Below are 21854 nucleotides of genomic sequence, written 5' to 3' on the forward strand. Positions count from 1 at the left end.
TCACTAATTATAATTTCCTGTCAGGTAATTTGAAATATGTTTTCAGTTCTCTCAAGGACTTCACTTTGCCATTCTTAAGAAGAATATCTTACCCTGTGTAAAAGTGCCGACCAGTTATTGAGAAGTTTGGCAAACTGTGTTTCTAAAAAAGTGTGAAAGCCACACATCCCCGTATTTATGAGACCACAATAAATAATAATGTCTTTATTATATGCCTGTTATTTCAGCTACTAACAACAGACTTTGATGAGGATCTGAATTGCCTGGATTTCAGGATTCACATGCACTGAGCACCTTAGAAATGCATGCAGTCCATGAAAATTATTTCATTTAAAATTATGAATTGTGGTCATGTGGCTTTGGGTCAGTGAAATTACATGCTGTTCTTCAAAATTATTGCATTGGTTTTGGGGAGAAAGAAAAAGTTTGAGCCTGTTTTTTCTTTCATAAACAAAATAGGAAAAAGGAAAATTAATACTCACTGGCCCTATGCTCGATTGAAGGATTGCTTAGATATTCTGATCCTCTTTTCCTCTGGGTTACTGCCCATGGATTAGAAGTAGCTTTGCTGAAGTCAGCAGAGATCAGATGTAGGGATGTCTTGTGAAATCTTTTTCGCAAAATAAATATGTGTTTTGTAAGATTTGCAGTAAATTGGGCATACAGGGGAAGGCACACGTTCTTTGCTGAAGAGAGACAGCACTATAACCTGTTGAGCCCCCAGCTCCCCCTTGTTTTTAAACATTGTATTTTGAGTCCGGATTATGGTAGGGCAGTAGCAATAAAAGTCTAATTTTCAAGAGAATAACTAGCTATAAAACAGGAGGGCTGTGTTTTGCTTTTATGCAGTATAACAATTTTTATTCTGTTTTTCAGGAACTGTGAAGGTCGGAATATTCGATACAAAACCTGCAGTAGTAATGTGAGTCTAGCCTTCAATTCCATTTTACTTATTCAAACAATGTATTAAAGTTTAAGAAAAGGCGCTTCTTGTTTAAAACCTTATGGTGCATAATTTTCTTTCCATCATTATTACCATTTTTAAAGATTTCATTCTGCGTGACACCACAAGGTCTCAAATTTAGGTTTCCCAAATGGACATTTTCTTTTGGAATTATAGCGCCAATTGGATTCATAATGTTTTATTTCATTTATTAGGAAAGTTACATATTTTGGAGGATTAAAAAATCAGTTCTCATCTTAAACTAGCAAGTGCTTTTCATGGGGGTACTGTCTTTCAGAGGAGGCATTAAACTGAACTCCTGATCATTTGTGATCATTAATGATATGGTGGCACTCTTCACATGAGCAAAGAGGTCAACCGCCTGTGTCTCTTTCAAATCTTAAATTGGATAATTACTGGTTATATTGTCTCTGTTTGCCTAAGCCCAGATCTCTACATGTCTATATGTAAAAATATGTATATTTAGGTACACTGGCATAGAAAATTTCCATGACTGACTGTAAAGCTGGAGTTTTGACTATACAGTTGCTGTTACTGTGAGGCAATCACATTTTATTTTTACAGACACGTTTTATGAAAACCAGTCACATACAACATACTTAATGACTCGAGCTCCACTGATTTGTCATGATGCTTTGTGCTGTTTAAACAGCTGCTGCCTTTCACCCCAGATGCTGTAGTCTGTTCAAGGTGAGCAGCTCATGCAGGACTTTGTGATACCACTGATCAACAGACCAAGTGTACAAACACAATAATTCAGGATGATTTGTGGTCAGTGGTCACCCCCTTGCATGGGTTACCTTACAGTACAACGTGACGTTCCAGAAAAAATCCCATTCCAGAAAAGAGGGAAGGTAGATAAGTAATTAAATCAAAAGCATAAACATTAAGCATCTCTCTCTCTTTTTTTTTTTTTTTTTAAAATACCATAGTACATTTGATTAATCTGCTTCTGGCTCTGGGAGAAAGGCAGCAATGTTCAAACAAATACCCTTAAAAGGTGAGGCCTGTGATTCCCTTGGGTTGAATTATACCCAGGCAATAGCAGGTGATACTCATGTCATTGCCAACCCTGTGATTTCTGCCAGCAACAGGCAGCTGTGATGTGTGACATGTTCTCCTTAGGAGGCCTGACACTGGAAGTTGCCCAGTAAATATGTTGAATCAGTGTATCTCCTAGGAGAATTGGTCATTCTCACTCTTCAGTTTGCCACACCTACAGTTTCTTATGTGCCAGTTGGCTTCTGCCCTCCTCAAGAGCAAGGCTTGCTAGCACCTTGAATTGCTCTAACACTCTGCTCCTCAGTGTTGGATGGATTTTCCACCACAGCGGCTCACAGCCTAAGTTTCTGCTGGCAGAAGCTAGTGGAAGCAATTAATGAATCAGGCCCAGTGCATGCAAAAATCAGATTCTGGAGACAAATCCTGCCACTTGCCCTTTCAGAAGAAAAGGCCTAGCAGTTTTGTGCACAATGTCCATAGCTCATAAAATGCCACCTGCAAAAAATACCATAATCTTTTAAAGCAGTGTGCTAAGCTGAATTTCAGCCAGCCGGTATGTAAGCAATAAACAAACTGCCACTGTAGAATCTGTTTGCTACATTCCTTATCTAGGTATCTCGTTGTATGCATTGTATATAGTAATATACCTCTGATTTTTTGATCCCATGCATTACAGCTTCCTATGCAACAGTACAACAAGCCAAAGTAGTATACCTTGTTCCTCCAGTGAAAACACTAGAAAACTACCTAGTGTACAGAAAAAGGAGAAATGTGAGAACAGTTTGGGCATATTTTCTGCTGTAAGCAGAGGTCTACATGCTTTTAGGATATGTAAGAGCAATTGTGGACACTGTTCATTTTAAGGATTATGCAGTAAGAATCTGATGGAAATGAAGGCACTCTGTGCTTCAGCATAAGGAAAATTAAGATGATTACTATATCCTTTCTGAACTCCCAGGGAGTTTTTCTGAAGTCACTGGGGCCTGTTTTTTAACTTTAGGACTTATTTTAAAGCGATAAGTGGCAAGCGTCTTGTATGTGAGTCTGTTTGAATTTATGATGATTCAAATGTTAATTTCCAGACAGGAAGCTGCCTTTACAGTTCTGCTTTTGGGGCATGTCTGAAAGGAATCAGGTTTCCATTTCAGTTCAGATACAGCCAGAATCTCTCAGGAATGGTTTTTCCTAGATTATGGATCAGATATGGAGAACTCCCGAGAAAAATATATTTCATGAGATTTCCACTGTTAATACAGTTGATCTTTGATTCTGGCATCACTGAATTCAAACCCAGTATTAGACCTGACTTAACCTTGAAATGGGAGCTTACACCTAATGTAAGCCTGGGACTACTAGGTGGGTTCTATTTCAGATGATATAATTTTCCCCAAAGCATTATTTCTAATAAATGTTTCTCACTTTCGGAGTAAAATCTTAGTTTGAAAATTAAGAGTTTAAACTAGCTTCTTTCCGTATTAGTAGGTATTATTTTTAACCACATGAGACATTCGGTATATATACACTGTGTAAAGTTGTCTGCAAATGTAATTTTGCTACATGATACATTACACCACTAACATCTATATTGGGGCGTACAAATGAAGCACAACTTAATATGTGTGTCATTCTAATGAAAAGAACAAGAGTCATTTTACCAGAAAATTGGTTTCATCTGGATTTGTAATAGAATAGTAGTAAGTTCATTGAACTCAAGCGTAGCTGCAGAATAATATTAGTGATATTTCAATCAAGAAATTAATTCCAGGTCTTAGCAACAAAATAATTGCTGAGATTAAGGCATATGTTTAGCCTGCTTATCTTTCTGTCATAACTGAGATGCCAGGTGCATGATTTCCTAAAGCTGCGAGTATGCTTTCAGCTTTTCTTACAGAAACTGTAGAGAAATAAACTATATAAACGATTCATTATATCCTGTTCAATGAGGTTTTCAGTCTTTCTTAACCCCCCTTTTTTATATTTCCATTTTTGTATATACTGTTACATTCTAATGCTATGATGTGCACTATATGGAAGTGTTTAAGATAATCCTTTAGGGTCCTATTCATAGAACAAGGTATTTGGGCCATTTCCCCATAAATTTCACATTCTTATGTGCCAAAAAGTCAGTTATACATTTGCCAGAGTGACTCTTCTACAGTAAGAAAAAACACTATTTTGTAACAGATTTGCCCATGTTTAATTCCATTATAAACTTTTATTATATGCAGATAACCCTCACACTTGTTCAACATATTAATCAGATTATTGCCTCAGCATCCACTTCTTAACCAGCCCATTTATCCCAATCAGAAAATCTTGGCTGAACTGTGACTACTTTAGTGCTATAATATTTCACCTTGAGTCGCATAGTTTCTCTCTAATCTGTTCATTTATTTATTTTATATTTATAATGGTGATGCACTGTATGGCTCTTATGGCTGGGGTTTCTAGATCAGGTATCTTGATTTTACTAAGAAGTGGCCTGAAAATTGCATAGGGAAAAACATAGAACCTGAAGCTAATTTCAAAAAGAAAACAAAACAATGACTTCATCGGTTTTAGCTAGGTTTCAACAAGATGAGATTAAAACTAGACAAAGGGCTAGACTTTCTTTGGTGTCATCATTTTTACTGGGAATTTTCTTGCCTTCTCTTTTGTGCTTTTTTCAGCAGAGTAATTGTTGGCAAGAGTCACAGGGTCTGATGCAACCTTCATATTTTGTACATGAACATTGCCTACAAAGATACAGTTTTCCCAGGTTAGCTTTGTTTTCAAAGGCTAAGAGTGCTCACTGCCAAAACTAAAATGATACATTTCATAAGAAGCCAGCCCCTGAATGCAGTAGTTTTTAATCATCTGTCACAAAAGAATGGGAATATATATATGTATTTTTAACCTGCATGGTAGTCATGTCTGAAGCATCTTTTTTAGATCTGTCTGTCTAACAAGATGTTTGTAAGTCATGTCATAAATACACTTCATTCCACTACAAGATCTGGATGTGATTATTTTGCCAATATTTTCATGTATTAGACCTCATAGATATGTCTTCAACTCCTAATGTAGTGTATGAACCTATGAACGGCCTGGCTATGGTTCAGTGGATTGAGTGTAAGACAAAAGCTATTGCTGAAATTAGGAAATCTGAGAAATCCTGAAATTAGTAGCAAAAATATTTAACAAACAAGAAAAAATGTGGAATACTGGGAGGGAAGAGGGAATGGCGGAATGAATTGATGCCTGAAATAGGTTAAAACCAGAAATACATGCAAACAGGATGAGGATTGGGGCCCATGTGTCATTGTCAGGCATTGTGGACTTGCCCACTTCCCGAACATGCCCTTGCCTATCTCTCACACATCTTGCCCCCACCCCCCTTTGCCTTTCTATTTTTTAAACTTCTCACTTTTATGACCCACTTTAATGGAATTAACCTGAAGTTTAAAAGTCCTCTTGTTGACTTGATTACATTCCTTTCTGTGCTTAGTTGTCTTTTTGTTTCGATTATAAACTCATTTCTTTATACAAATATGTATTGTTTCCAGGAAAACAGGGATCTGAACTTGGTTGCCATCCAAATGCTGATAATAATGCAAATGATAATAATTCCAGCCCTTTGATATCCCTTTGTGATGCTCTTTTTATGCTCCTGCTTTTGAACACAGCTCAAACATAAAGCAGGTGGAACTGGCATATGAGTCAAGCTGCTAGGATCGTTCTGTGTTCTTTGAAGATGCCAAAACAGAATAGCGAAATGAGAATTCACTTGCTCTCAAGCAGCCAGGAAGCGAGTGGAAGGAAGGAGCTGCATTGTGTTGAATCAATGAGAAACATATAGTAACCATGGCTTGACATCCTGACATTGTGGTGTTTGTGTCTTGGCATTGCATCAACACTGAGTGATAATGAATTGTAACAACAGCCTGTCAAAACTCAGCCTAAGGCCATCACTCTGCCTATTTTACTGATAGCTCTTTAATTCTTTGTGATGAAATTGTAGCTGTGCATGGCTGAATAACAGTACTCTGAAACACCGCTTCTAACTTTACCTGAATCTAACTTCCACTTATTTTTATCCTTAGCTGCTACTCTATTTACAATGGTGGAAGGGAACCATATGGTATCCATATGAACTCTGAAGACCTCTCTGCTTTTTAGACTTGTTATTGTGGAAAATGAGAGGTGACAGATAAGTCAGAGCCAAATTCTGCTCTCATTTACACCAGTGCAAACTTGGTGAAATTCTTGGGAGTGATACTGCAGTAAATAAGGGTGGTTTCTGACAGTATTTGCCTGACGTTTTTAGAAGCTCTCACCTGTGGGATTTTGCAGAGGTAAAACGCTCAAAGAATTACAGTAACTGTAATTTCTCCTTGTCTTATTCCATCATTTTACAGTTTTAAAAAAATTGCTCAAACTAGAATTATCCCAGTTTAAAAATAATAAAAAAGTGTTATTAGCATCATTCTGAGTTATTCTCACTGTAATGTGTAGCACTGGACAGAGTTGAAAAGCGTTGCTGCAAAATGCTCAGTGAATTGCTTGGTGCTCACTTGCAAAAACCCCATGTGTTGATCAGTAGAAAGAATACTGATCTTAGAAGGTATATTATGGAGGCTACAGATAAACCAGAGACATTTCTAGTTTACTGTTTCCTATGATGAAAAAAAATCTAAGGCTTTGACAAAATATTAAGCTAATGAAGTGCTGGCTCATCCAGATTCGTATGAGCAGAATGGGCAGGATGACATTGTTGAGGGCATTGGACTGGAATTTGCACCTTCCTTATGCATGTTTTAATCTCCAGTACTGTGTAATGCATTTACTATTTCATTAGCTTTTTTCAGGGAAGGTTCTGTTCACTGATAAGGTTGAAGCTGTGTTCAGGATTAGTATTGTTAACTAATACTTAGTAATAAGTTCCATGAGTTCAGCTGACACATCACAATCTTTCAGTCTTACATCCAATAAAAACAAAACTTTGTTAAAATCAGCCTCACATCTGGCTTATATGTGCAGTTGGAATTCTTGGAAGAATATCCTTTCAGTCTGGCGTATGGACTGTTTGACACTGGACATACTTTCAAATGAAGTCTTTAGTGAGAAATTGTTTGACACACTAACTCCTTTGTCAGTACTTTACTAAAGTTATTTTCGAATAAATCAGTATTCATCTCCATTCCTGTCACCATAGTTTAATATTAACATCATTGTTTGGGTGCAATGCTTTATACAGAAAAAAATATTTTAGAATATTTTATTTCAAACAGATCTCCTGTTTGGTCTTTCAGCTGTGTATGCTGAGGCTCTGTACAGGAGGAGGCACGGAACTGTCTCATTAGAGCTGGAACTATATAATCAATAGTTACCAGTTCGAAGTGTATTTCATTTCAACAAAGTAAGCCTTACTGCTTCCATGAGGTGAAGTTGTTTTGTAATTAGACCAAAAGATTAAGCACTACAAGTTCTGATGTCTCCTCCTAATGCTCTTGTCCCCTTTCTGAGCAATACTGAACAACTAATTAGACAAATTTTTGTTTCTTTATGTATAAGTAGCAATAATACCTCCTTCATTACTCTGACACATAAATTGATAAATGAGTGCAGAGCACTCAGAAATCCTTAAGTGGAAAAAGCTATTGAAAAGAGAAATATTAAATGTCAGACATCTCATTATAGTAACTTTAAAATATATGGATTCCTTTAGAAGCTAATTTTTACTACAGAACCAGACTTTAAATGTACTACGTTGTGTCATAAAAAGTAGCATTTTTAATGATCCTCTCATATCAGTTATGTTGTTATTACTGGAATACGCATGGTACTCTGTTACTTGCACTGCATGCAATGGATTAAGAAACATAAATTGTTTTAATACGCACAATAAAACTTTATAATATATATGACATAGCAGATCTGTTCTTGAACCAAGCCTCTCCGAATAGATTCTGCGTAATTTATCAGATAACTTTATTGCAAATGCTAAGTATCCCTTTCTTAAAAAATTTTCCTTTGGTGTCTTTTTAGGACTGCCCTTCAGATGTTGGTGACTTTAGAGCACAACAGTGTTCAGCCTACAATGATGTCAAATACCAGGGACATTTTTATGAGTGGATCCCTGTGTATAATGATCCTACTGCACCGTGTGCCCTGAAATGTCAAGCTCTGGGAAAGAACTTGATTGTGGAGCTTGCCCCAAAAGTACTAGATGGTACTCGTTGCAATACTGAATCCTTGGATATGTGCATCAGTGGAATATGCCAGGTATGTTCATGGTGTAAATCTAACTGTGACCATTTTTGTGAGACACTTTGCGCATTAAGTGAGTGCTTCTTGGTTATTTTTCATCTTCATGTATCAGTTTACTTTAGACGTATCTGCAAGTACTGGAGCATATGGATTGTGGATAACTTACCTTTCTCTCGCACACAGGAGTTCCTAACTGCCTTAGCCATTGATTATTTTTATATATATATATATACACACACATACAAATAAAAGGTCAATAACATTCACTCCCTCTTCTTTTTACATATGTAAAAATTAATGAAAATTGTTATACCAGTTACACCTTTCTAACCTTTAGTATGTCTGTCACAGTGTGATGAAATTACATAGCCTTCCACTTCATTTTACTCCTTCTCTGAGCCTTATATCTCAAGAACTCTGCTAAGGAGGAAATGTGACATCTTATGGGATCCCTATATCCCACCACCCAAAATGGCAGGTGTGAGTGTGTGTATCTGTCTTGTTGTATGGGTGAATGAGTATGTGTTGTGATTGTCTGAATTGATAGTTAGTATATATTTACTGGGAATCTACATTTCTAGATATATTTATTATTATTATTAATTAGAGTTATACTATCAACTTTACACAGTTGGTGTAAAAATGGAAAGTTATAGTATTTGAGGCTTGCCAACTTTGCCCATGTTTCATTAGCAAAGAAATATTGCAATCTTAAGTTTTATGAACAGAACAATTTTATATAGAAGGGGTATGTTATTGCAATTAGTTTTCTTTCTCTGCAAGTGGTTGTTGCTCTGTTAAATGCCTAAAATATGTGCGATTCAAAAATGCAGGATATGGCCCAGTGAGCAAATAACTCCATTATAGGGGAAAATTTGACACATTTGGCAGAAGTCTGGTGCACAGATTACAGCAATGTTAATATGTGATATGGACCTTGCTGTGGGGTTTATGTGACTTCTATGTATACTGCAGTTCCAATACCAGGCGTGCCAACACACAATGCATCTGCTGCCTCTGAAATAGAAGAAGAATTCCTTACAGTCTTCCTCTTCAGGAGACTGCATTTGTCAATAGTACTTCACTGTGGTATCCAACAACGTTCATTACGCTGCACATTTAAAATAGGATATACCTCTATAAACTCTGGAAGCACTTGCCAAATAATAGATCTCTTTTGCGATATTCTTAGTGATGTCTCCTCTTCTGATACAAGCTTTCACCCTGGAGGATGCCAAAGCCTTTTGTAGGTGGTACATCTACAGCAGCCCTTGCTGTTTGTTCTTGTTGCTGCACAGAAATGTCATGCTGAATGTAAGGGAGCTCTGCACTTTTCAGAGGCTTGTGTGACTCTTGCTAGGCTGTGGGGTTTCCCGTGTCTCCCACAGTGACCTCAGAGATATATTGTTTTTAATAAATAGCATAAAATTCACTTTGTCTAGAGAGGATACAATATTGTGAAGAACAGTTGAAAGATATACTTAAAAGAGCTGCCTTTAATGTTTCTTGTTAGTATTTTTCAGTATTCAGGTATATATATCTGACACAAAATGCTTTGAAATTTAAATAATGCATTTTTAAAATAAACCAGGTAGTGGCAGAAGAAATTAAACATTCCAGAAGCAGGCACTGGAGCTCTTTTACACTGTTAATGAGAATCAATTGCATTTCTCCAACTCTTCCATTTTTTCTTTTTTTTCATTATTTCTTCTAATTCCACAAAAGTATTTTTCAGTCTGAGAGAACATCTTCAGGGGAAAACAAAAAACCACCAGCATGTTTAGGATGTGCCCTGTGCTGTGACTTACGCAATTTAATTGATTTATAACTTAACCTCATAAGCTGTTAGGTGCTTTCACTTTATTTCATTTAAGTGACTGGCTATTGCTGAGGTATTTTTGCAGAAATGGAAAATTTCTCCTTTTTAAAGTTTATATTTGATAATTTGGTGTTGCATAATTTTATTGAGGTAATGAGATTTTGGTCATTTGAAATAACCTTTTTCTCTTTGTGGACTGTTTTGGGGGCAGAGTGGAAAGGTTGGTTACTTGTGAAAGTGGCTGCAGGAGGTGGGCGACTTCACCAGAAACAGACACGGAGCTTTGTTGCTACTCCTGTTCAAGCAGGAAAAGAAAACAAATTGAATGTCTAATCTTTCCTGGAAAAATACGGTTATTTGGTCAACTGCTGTTAAGAGACAGACAGCAAAACTGTGATTCTCTACAGTTGTTGCTGTAAGATCAGTCTGTTGGGTTCTGACATATACTTGGCACAGCCTGCAAATAACTTGGCAAGTGTTTTTACAGTTAACTCATCTAAAGAAACATGTCATACTGCTGATGTGGATATCTTCACTTTTATGCCTGCAAGCACCAAAGAGTTAGTATAAGGGGACTGGCTTGCCTGAGTCCCTTTCCAGCTGGTGCTGGTTTTGCTCATTTAGTGTCTGGGCTTCGCCCCCCCTTCCCCAACATGATTTCACTTTCATCTGTTTTCTTATCCTTGGTAAGGCAGGGCTGCATCACTAATTCTGCCTCTTGTATTCTTGTTCAGATGCTCTCCTTGGCAGCACATGAATTTTCAAGGATGGTGAGTTCCTGTTGTCCAGCTTCAGTTCTGATTTTTTGCACTTCCCTTAACAAGCAGAATCAAACTAAATAATGCTCTGTCAAAGAAAATGGTGAGAGGACAAAACTGGTCTCTGGATAGGAGGTTTGAGGCTTCAGGGGAAGTAAATCTAAAGGCAGTGGAGTAGGGAAAAGTTTATTGGGAAAGTTAATAAGATATTTTGGGGTCACTTGAGGCTTAACTGAGCCAAACCATTCGATCATGTTTTAATCTGCTACTGCCATGCTTCTGTTACCAAAGCAAATATCTGGGTCCATTGTGTTACATGGGGACAGGTCAGAACTTCACTGCCAGGAGGATTTTCACACTTAACTTCTGATATTTCTTTCTAGTCTCTGCACAGCACCCAACACAGTTTTTTTCATATAATATATTCCTGCTGTGCCCATCTGGATGTGGGTGGAGACATTTAAAAACATCTGCATGTCAGACATGTGCGGGCAACATTTACCCAGTTACTCCGCCTGCTTTGGGGCCCTGCCTCTCCTTGTTTTTGTTTTTAATTCATGCAGACCTGCTTTTTTCTACCAGAATGCAGAATGGGGTGTTACCTGTGTCAGGACCTGAAATGGTTACAGTGATAGTTTTCCTAATATGGAGTAATGTGTTTGGACAATAAATACCTGCATCACCCAAAAAATCTGGAGTCCCAAGGAGCAGCCTGAGTAGTTCTGTCCTAGGCTGTCACAATTAGGTCAAAAATGATGTAAATCCTGCGGTGAACTTTCCATTTAGTGTCAGCAAGTTGTTTGCGTTCCAAAAAAGGCGGACACATCACTGTGCTTTGTAGGATATGGCATGAATTTAGCTGACATCAGAACATATCCCATATGTCAAGTGGAGTGCCATCAACTTCTGCCATGCTAGTTCTTTTCTGTCACCTGTCATGATATGGCAAGGAGGTACCTCTCTCACTCGCCACCAAAGCACTCTTACACTTGAGGTAAATATCTGTTGGAGTTTTTATTGAAAACAGTTTCTGTAAGCTTTTGGAAGACTATTGCACTTTTTTTATGAGCTTTGCTTGTGGTTAAAACTCAAAATCATAGCAGATTATTAATTTCTTCTGAACCCTGACTCCTTTTATTCTGAGAGTTGCTTTCTCTAAGTGCTAATTTAAAGTGTTTTGTGTACTTTCACTTTGGGTTCCTGTAGATCCATCTTTTTGCCTGTAAATGTGTTAAAGGGCTGCCCAAGACGCACAGGAGGTTTGGTGTTCAGATACTTAGATCCAGTGTTACTGCAGACATAAAGTTCCATTTCTCACACATTAGTCAGAGTAGTTCATTATTGAATGGCAGTTAAAAAAGCACCTTTTTTTCCCAAAATTAACCTTTGCAATCTTTTTCTTTTTTAATATTTAAAAATAAGATAAAAATGTCCATATTGCATTTTCCTCCTTTTTAGTCTTCAAACCTCAAGTAACTTATTCAGGGAAGAATTGATTTCGAAGTAGCTCTATATTAAGTCAGCTTTTATACTGAACCTGGCACTCTTTCTTGGGTACAATTAATTAGTGAACACACAAAGTAAAGTACATTTTGCAGCACGGAGGAATCCTTGTGTAGAGACCTGCACTCTGCCTACGTATTACTGCAGGCACCAGAGTTGGCAGGCTGGACCTTATCCAGAGAGACTATGGGAATTACTCACGTAGATCCAACAAAACTTTCTGGCTCTGAGAGCTATGTATCAAAATCTTCATATGATTACACATACATGTGACATATGTCATAAAACGGAGGAGAGTGGGGAGCTCCAGCTGCCGTTCAGCTGGGAAATGTTGGTGGCTCTCCAGAAGTCCCACAGAAGGATGGGACTGTGGTGAGCATGGGTGAACACATCCTACATAACCTGCCAGCACCACCCTCCATAGCCTCAGTGGGTGGGTTTCCTTGCTCGATGGAGGCTCTTGGCCCCACCCAAGCCAGCAGATCATGTAGCCACCCTCCAAGGGCTGCATTTGCACCACTGTGAAGTCACAGTCCATCTCAGTATAGTGTTTCCCTTGTGATGACGTTGGCAACTCAGAGGCGTGCTTTTACTGCAGGTAATAATAGGATACTCTCAGACACTGAAAAGATCTTTTGGAATCACTTTTTATTTTGCAGCTGCCCACTGCAGCTAGAAACTGATGTATCTTTTCAGATTTTGTCTTATTCTCCCTCCTACTGTTTCTTATGGAGAAATACTCCCTATAGGGATTTCTCACTGTCTAAGTTTATTCTTTCTTGTCAGATAAGTAGCGGATTTCTTCTGATCTCCAATTTCTTATCTATATTTCTTTTTCCTAAGTGATTCTCTCTGGCAAATTTTGTTTTGTTTTAGTGATCTTTGTACAAATGCCATTTTACTTCCCAGCATAGCAAGGTCCTAAAGCATGTGAGCAGTGAGAGTAAAAAAACTCACAATTTGGGTGTTGTCTTGAACTAGAGCCTTAGTAACCTTCAAATCCTCCAGTGCTAACTTCACCTTGGCTGGACCCAGCCAGAAAAGCAGCAAAGTAATCTGGTTCTATATATTGATTTCTTTTTTGAAAGCATTCTCACAAACAAGAAGCCCAATGGGAGTTTGTGTCCTATACTCTGAGTGTGTGTATGTGTATTTTTTCAAATGGAGACCTTGTGGGAAAGTGCACTTGCTCCCCTACTGGGTGGTCCTATAATCTCTTATCTGCTCTAGCATGTGACAGATCCTGTAGTAAGAGATAAATGTTTTGGAAACGCTTTGTTTTATTTGGTGGAAGTGGATTTACGGAATTGTGGAACACTCTAGCCTTTTGCCTTCAGATATAAAATGTTTGCAGAAATATGTGGAAAGTCTTTTCAGGACCCCTTTAGTATGCAATGAATTTTATGCACTGTATTTTTTATCTTCTGGTGTTTTTTTATTGCTTTACATTCTTTTCAGCTGTATGGGTGGCTGGGGAATTTGAACATCATGGTGTGTCTCCTCGTGTCCATCATTCTGACTTATTTAAGCCTCTATTCTGAGGTTTACATTTTGACACCCTTTGCTTTATGACTGAAAATCCTTACAGAGAGGAAATTTTCTTACTCCCACCCCCAATAACACTCGTTCTTCTTGGCAACTGGGATTGCTGCCTCACTTGCTGTGAAGTGATCGGCTGGGACATTCTCTGTTAGTCAGAGTACATACTCCAGGTCCCTGAAGAGGCTGTATTCTGTTTATTAACATATGCTGAAGCCTGTGTCAGCTCCTCTGGGCTACTGCTGACCTGCACTGGCTCAATTGCAGAGATGTGAGAACCTGTGCCACAATAAGGCCTTTGTTAGGCTGAGCTTAGACATAACTGAAGAGTTATGAGACAGGACCATGTGAGGACAAAATCTTGTCTCAGAACAAGTTAAATCTTTAATGAGAAAAACCAGAGTTTGAAAGTGGTGCTTGAAAGCTAGTATTCCACACTACTTTTAAAGGTAATTAAATAATTAAAAAAAAGAAAACAAAAAACCAAACAAAAATACCACCCAAAACCCAACCCAAAAAAACCCAACCAACAAATGGAATTGGCTTCCTTAATTGGAGGGATATTCTGGTATCTCTTCTTCTGCTTGTCAGAATGAATTACTTGTAGATGATGAGCATGGGAAAGAGGCAGTGGGAGTTTTTTCTTTGTATTCTCTCCAGGGACATATTTTATCTGTGTAGAAATAAAGTGCAAGCTGAAGTTATCACAAAGCAAAGGATGTGAGCATAGACTGCAAAGTGAATTAATAGATGGGCTTTGAATGACAGCAGGGTTTTAAGGCAGTGCAAAGATACATGGGAAATATTGACTAAGACAGAGCAGGATTTTCACATGACAGGTTTTATACTCATTTTTTTATTACCATAAATTCCCATAGCCATATTTAAAATTAATTATTTGTGGTGCAGATGCAGGCATTCCTAACATCTTCCTGTACTGTGGTTCTGTGCTAAGACAAGTAGAGCAAGAGAGTAGATAAATGCAGCAAATAACTGACGTTGCGGCACTAAGATCTGTGTACTGTGATAGCACATGCAACTGTGCAGTAAAATACAGCCTTAATTTCTCTGAGTTCTGGATTTTGTGGTGTGTCTGTGTTTGTAGAAATGGAAATGTTTTTCTCTCACTAAGACCCTGAGGATTTTAATTTTCCCTATTGAGAGTGACTCCAATAAACTGCAATAGAGATTTATCGTTTAGAGTATGTAAGGATTTTTCACTATTTCTTTCTTTTACTAGTAAATGTTGAAATAAAATGTATCCTTTCTTAGTCAAGTCACAGGACTTGGAGAAGATATTTTTGCCAGAAATAATTCTGAGGTTATCTTGTATTTTGTGCAATGCTGATAACCTTAAAAAGTATGTAGATATTTTTGTTCCATTTTATTCTTAGTTCTGATCTCTTGTGAGGCTGAAATAAATACTTAGGTTATAACAACCCAAGTACTACTCTCCTGGTGGCAGGGCAGTCACATGAATTTATTGGATCTGTTTGGTGTAATGGTCTACTTTCATTCTACATTTTTCACTTCTTGACAGATTTCATAGGCAGTGAAAATGCAATTGCACCTAGTCCACAAAGTCTTTGCAGATCGGTGGTTCAACCAATCCAGGATTTGCTTACAGATCTGTTGCTAAGCCAATTTTAAAACAAAAACTACAGGGAAACATGTACTAGGATAAGTACAAACTGTTGCACCCCTGAGGAAAAGGATCTCCTGTGTAATAACTCTATCACATTCTTGAGAAGGTGTATAATTTTCATCTCCATTTGTGCATCTGCAATGCAGTTCCTTGCTCAGCAGAAATGTAGTATTACTTTTACATTTTAAGCACACTGGGCACTTCCCCATAAATTATTTGCTGGCTTTTCTGCTTCAGCTGGATTTCACTAAATGCCATCTGTATGTTTGTGTTAAAATCCCACTAGCAGTCTATTTCATGAGTACACATGGTTGTGCATCCTTTGAAAAAGCCAGGCCTTCATCTGGATTTCCCCAAGCAGTGTCGGGTTTGCCCAGCAACTCTAGAAGGATGGTAATTATGTCATATTGAGATGTTGTTGAGTTGATTTTCTATTTTCATTTTATTAAACCAAATCACGTTAATAAAGGACATCCAACCCTGACACTGAGCTGCCAGTTACTTGAGTAAACACAGAACACTGAAAAACATCATTTTAATGGAATCACTGATAAATGAGAATCTATATCAATAAAAATTTTATTATTCAAAGTATAAAATTATATAGTATTTAACATGCACATTGCTGAATATTTAAGTGGTCTGCTACAGAGCTTAGTCTATGACGCAGTAGGTAGAGAAAGAATGACACCAGTGCAAGTTCAGTCTTAAAGTTGCATAGAAATTATGTATCCATCACAAATAAAAACAGCAGCAATTTATTCTTTTGTGGCCACTTCTATTAGAAGACCTCAATATGTTTGTTTTTTTCTGGCTGTACCTGGATCTCTGGCTCCAGATGACTGTAGAAGGGGGAGCCCCTATCAAAAAAGAAATACTATGTATAATTATATATATTGCTGTATATAATTTCATGCTTTTAGAATCATAGAATTATTAAGGGTGGGAAAGACCTCTAGGATCATCGAGTCCAACTGTCAACCCAACACCACCATGCTTCCTAAACCATGGCCTCAAGTGCCACGTCTACACGTCTTTTAAACACCTCCAGGGATGGGGACTCCACCACCTCTCTGGGCAGCCTGTTCCAATGCCTGACCACTCTTTCAGTAAAGAAATTTTTCCTAATATCTAATCGAAACCTCCCCTGGTGCAGCTTGAGGCCATTCCCTCTCATCCTATCACTTGTTACTTGGGAGAAGAGAACAACCCCCACCTCACTACAGCCTCCTTTCGAGTAGTTGTAGAGAGCGATAAGGTCTCCCCTCAGCCTCCTCTTCTCCAGACTAAACAACCCCAATTCCCTCAACCTCCCCTCATAAGACCTGCTCTCCAGACCCTTCACCAGCTTTGTTGCCATTCTCAGGACACATTCCAGCACCTCAATGTCCTTCTTGTAGTGAGGGGCCCAAAACTGGACACAGGATTCGAGTTTCAGCCTCACCAGTGCTGAGCACAGGGACACGATCACCTCCCTGCTCCTGCTGGCCACACTATTGCTGATACTTTTACTTTTTACTTTTGATAGTAATAATGACAGATACGCACAGATCTCTGGGCTTACTCATGTTTCAGATAAGTATTCTTCTTTTGTATAGCATAGGTATATCTTCAGGTTCTTTATTAGAAGTACATAATCTTGAGTCATTGGCATCCCAGAAACGTGGGTGGTGTTGGGTTTGGTTTTTTTTTTGTAATTGACATATAACATTTTTGTAATTGACAACTCACCTCTGTGGAATGTGTTCTATGCAAAATGGTGGTCTGCCTGCAGCTGGGGGTGAGTGGTCATTTGACGGAATAACATTTGAGGGAATAAGGAGGTCTAAAGCAGTGGTCTAACAAGCAAAAGTTGAAATTTCAAAACCCAGCCCTGGATTGGTCTCTGCATTGGCAAATCTAGTCCATGTTTGTATTTATGTTTATTAAGAGAAGACTCTGAAGGGTGTTTGGGATTTGCTGGGTTTTTCACTACAGTGCCTTTTTTCCCATATTGGAATCTTAGTTAAAAACCTGTCACCTTGCAGTCCTGTCCATTTTCTCATCATAGTTAATTACAAACATCTCCTTAAGAAAAGAAGATCCTTGTATTTAACAGGTTATATTTTGACCTTCACAAATTAAAATTAACATGTTTTATTAATTACTTTGTTTAAGTCTAGTTTCTCAGCTGAAAGTTAAAATAAGAGCTGAAAGTTAATAAGAGCTGAAGAAACAGCTGTGGAGCTTCTGAGTGATTTTTGGATTCATATTTGCAAAAATATTTGTAATGTTCCATAGTCATTTCTAATATATCAGCAGCAATTTAATTTTTCTTTCATCTGTATTACTATATTTTATACCCTGACCTTTTGCTCTTCCTTTGCCTTTCTGAACCTACGTGAGCTATTCTAAGCATGCTACAAAATATTTAACACAGTATTGTCTTTCACAATAGCACTGGCATACTAACATTTAGTTTAGAAGTTTTCCGAAGCACACGAGCATTTCTGTTCACTGCTTAATCAAATTAATAAAATTCTATTTTAGCTGCTTGTGGCAAACCAGCATTATTATTTTTCATATAAATATTTTTCCTTTGGAAGAACAGAGACAAATAACATATTCAGGTTCTGTCCTAAAATAGTAATGGATCAGACACCAGTTTCTGAAAATAATCATGTCATACCAAAATTCATAGATACCCCATCATGGGCAAATTGTTAGATGCACAAACTACCCATTTCCTCAATATGCTTTTTATATTAAAGTTCTACTTATTGTTCATTTTTTTACATATTGGTCAATATTCTCCCTCTGTCTGAGGAACTCATAACCTAGTCATTGCAATACTTGTATCATTTTTTTGAATGATGGAATTTATGACTGCAGATTTCTTAAATTGACAGGGTCCCAATCCTTCCATTACACAATTTTTGTATTATCACTTTTTTTCGTTTATGCAGCCTACGTTAAAATCACTTAATATAATTATTTCTGGCTATGCTCTAAAAGCCTGCAGATGTTTTCCCAATCTGCCTGTAATATTTACAGCTGATCCCTTTGCTCTGTAAACAGCGAGCAATGTGTGGTAAATTAACCCTAACAAATGCCTTAATTGTGAAAATCATCAGACCTCTTTGGCTTGCTAAGATGGTGTGAGAGCTGAGGAAGGATGTTGCCATATATCCTTTTCTTGTCCTTGTTGCAGCTTTGCTAGCAAATACAGATGTACTCTCTTCAAAATGTTTCATCAAATTCTGTATTTTTCTAATACTTATTGGCTAAAATATGAATACCTTAAATTCATAATGTTTGGTGTAAAAATGCCATGTCTTTGAGGCTATACCTTGCAGCTGCCTGTTATTTTGGTGAGATCCATGGCTGCCCAGCTTGTATGAGAAATACTGCTTCCTATCAAAGTTTTACAAACAGATAAATAAGGCTAACCCTAGACAGTCAGGTTTGAAATACACTCCACCACAGTGTTGATCACCCCACCCTAGCGTTCGCTCATTAACAACCCAGGGTAGCAAAACTTGTTGAATTAACTCTAAATTTGAGGCTTGTTACAGTAGAATCTGCAGAATTGTGGGGTGTTTCACGTTAAACAAAATCTGAAATTCTGTGCTCGTTTCAAGCCTTAATTGTGATACTAATTTGAGTTTTCTAAATTGTGTTCCGGGATATCATTGCTTGATACTCATATTCATAGCAGTTGACATAAACATAATCTTAGAAGGAAGTCTGCAGAGGGTGAATGCATCTAGGTGAACATAGCACCTTTGCTGGCAGGGGAGCCATAAAGCTTTTCCCTCATCCAAGCCCCTTGCAGCTAGCACTCCTGTTTTATTTCTGTGGCATTTGTGTATTATTAAAAAATAAGCAATAATACTATACGAAACAGTCCTCTAAAGTATGCTGCTGTGCTGATTATCTTTTTTTTATGTTCCATGCTGGACACAATCGTGCCTTGTGTTTGCACAGTTATATAATTTTTGTTATATGCAATGAGAGTTTGTTTTCATAGTGACTGTGTGTAATAGCTCAGTATGTATATTATTATCATGTTGGGCTTTAATGGGCTGGTCTTGCAAGTACTCTGCTTGCTCAATACCCTCCTCCCACCAAAGGCTTGCCGGATCTGTAGCCTACAAATATACAAGAGCTTAAACTAATAAAAATAGCAATTGCTCACACAGAGTATCACAACGTGCAGCTTAATTTTTCTTTTGAGAATTAATTGATGAGTGAATAAACAGATTCTTAACATTTAGAAAATGAGATTACACTATGAAATGGAAATGTGTGAGGTCTGGAGAGAGATTACGCTTGCAGTAGTTTAACAATTTACATCCGTGTGCTAGTAGCATCTTTATGTAAATAAGAGCAGGAGAAGCAGTGGAAAGTAATAAGTACTTTAAAAGTCTGCCTGAAAGAAATATAGACTCTCACAACTACTGGTATGGTCCCCACCATTACACCATCTGAATGTTTCAGAATCTTTAGGAGATTTATTCTTGCAACATCCCTGTGAGGTGGGGAATTGCAGTTATACCCCTTTCACAGACTGGAACTGAAAAGCACAGGAAGTTTTCAAAGGTCAAAAAGAAAGTCTGTTGCAGAGCTGGGAACTGAAAGACAGTTGTCAAGTCTAAGGCACTGTATTATTATATCCCTTGAAATTTTACCTGCTTCCTAATTCACACAGTGGCCCAGTCAGTTTCTGTTTCTGAAATGGTGTTGTTTTCTTTCATTTCTCAATGCTAATTGGTGATAAAATGGCCAGATAATCTTGTTTAGAGTAATTTGTTTACAATAATTTGTCTTTTTGTTATTTTCTGGATGTCAGTGATGAACCCAGAGCTAATGCTAAAAAGCATATCAAAGTGAAAACATTTTAATCTTTAATCCAATCCCAAATTACAGTATAGTGTTCCTGCACAGCTTCTATGTAGCAGCACCTGTTCTGAGATGGTCTCATTTCATGCACATGTATTGATTTTTCATTTTTACAACTGAGTTTTTATTAACACTTAACACTAACATTAAATCATTTCAGTTAAGCTGCTTGCTTCTTTTTAAAATTAATTATTTGCTGGGATACATAGGATGACCATCTCCTTCAGTTGCAGGAGTAAATTAATTTCCTGCTGCTAATGTAGAATTCTACAGTAAAACTGAACCCTTTAGCAAGGAGGTGCCGTTCAGTGCAGCATGTCTCTCAACCAAAGTATTTATTGTAAATGGTCCGCCATAATGCCCTCCTCTTAAGAGAACCAAATATGTAGGGCACTGGGAAAATAAGGGAAAGGGGCAGGAGTGGGAGGTGGGGCTGCTTTGCTGTCTTTTCTATAGACACATGCAACTTAGAGATTACATTTCGCCACGTTTGGCAGCGGATGCACATGATTTGTGCGGTGCGTCCCCCACTGTGAGTGTGTGTTAACTCAGAGACTGGAAGACCCAACCCTGCCTCTTACGTGCAGACTCGATCCTCACCTCTCCAAGGGGATCATGTGTCAGTTTTGGCATAGCGCAGATGCAGTGGATCTTGGCAGCTAATACTGCCCCTTCCAAGCATTTTTATATAGGAAGAGGAGTGTGCTGGCCAATTTCAGAATTCTAGCACTGCTTTTAACTGGATATTCCAGAGTGCTTTCTATCCATTTGTCAGAGTTTGGTTAAATATATATGTGTGGATATAAGAGGCATATAGGGTGACTTGAGAAAACTTGAAGCTGCAGATTAGCTTTTTACCGAATCGCTCCACATTTGGTCCTCCCTGCAAATTTCTTCTATGAAATCGTGAATGGTAAGATAGATGAGACCAAATATTTACCTCCCTTCCAGCAGGAAGGTGCTTTTAGTCAATGTTGTCTATTCTTTGTCTTCCCATTCTCACTCTTATGCTTCTTGTGGGGTGACAGATATGAAGAAAAAGGAAAACCTGGAAAAATGTTTTCCTTATAGTTTGGAGAGTTTCCAGTTGACAGTTTTTCAAAAACTTTGCTTTTGGAATTTTTGGCCATGTTTAAGGTTGGGTGTTTTTATAATAATCATTGGAAAGTTTTATAGATTGGGTCTCATATTCAGAAACAAATAATCAAAAGGTGAGAACTGAATCATCCAAGTTTTTTAAAACCTGGTTAGCGAATGTATGTGATTGACATTGATGTAAATGGCAGAGAGATCTACACGGATGCCAGTTAAACTGTGAATGGCCAAGATACTAGATTATGAGCACTGCCCACAGCTGCTTGCCTGTGAAGCTGAAGGCTGAGTGCCTTTTAAATATTTAACTTGGGTTATTTCATTGCATTAATCCTTTCTCAGACATAATTAAACAGGTGATGAAAACCAAATTGTAAATAATATAGTTGCCCCTTGTGTTGG

At 37.8% G+C, this 21854-nt stretch overlaps 1 protein-coding gene across 6 annotated transcripts in view; it reads left to right on the forward strand.

Annotated features, from left to right (window-relative positions):
- Positions 1–21854, forward strand: part of ADAMTSL3 (ADAMTS like 3) — a 193334-nt gene that overhangs the window by 91794 nt on the left and 79686 nt on the right. For all 6 annotated transcript variants that reach the window (XM_075100507.1, XM_075100506.1, XM_075100508.1 and 3 more), the window contains exons 5-6: positions 877–922; positions 7994–8230. In XM_075100507.1, coding sequence (XP_074956608.1) covers positions 877–922; positions 7994–8230 — 283 coding nt within the window. The remainder of the gene's footprint in view (positions 1–876; positions 923–7993; positions 8231–21854) is intronic.

This window comes from Phalacrocorax aristotelis, chromosome 7 (genome assembly GCF_949628215.1).
Source record: "Phalacrocorax aristotelis chromosome 7, bGulAri2.1, whole genome shotgun sequence".
NCBI lineage: Eukaryota > Metazoa > Chordata > Aves > Suliformes > Phalacrocoracidae > Phalacrocorax > Phalacrocorax aristotelis.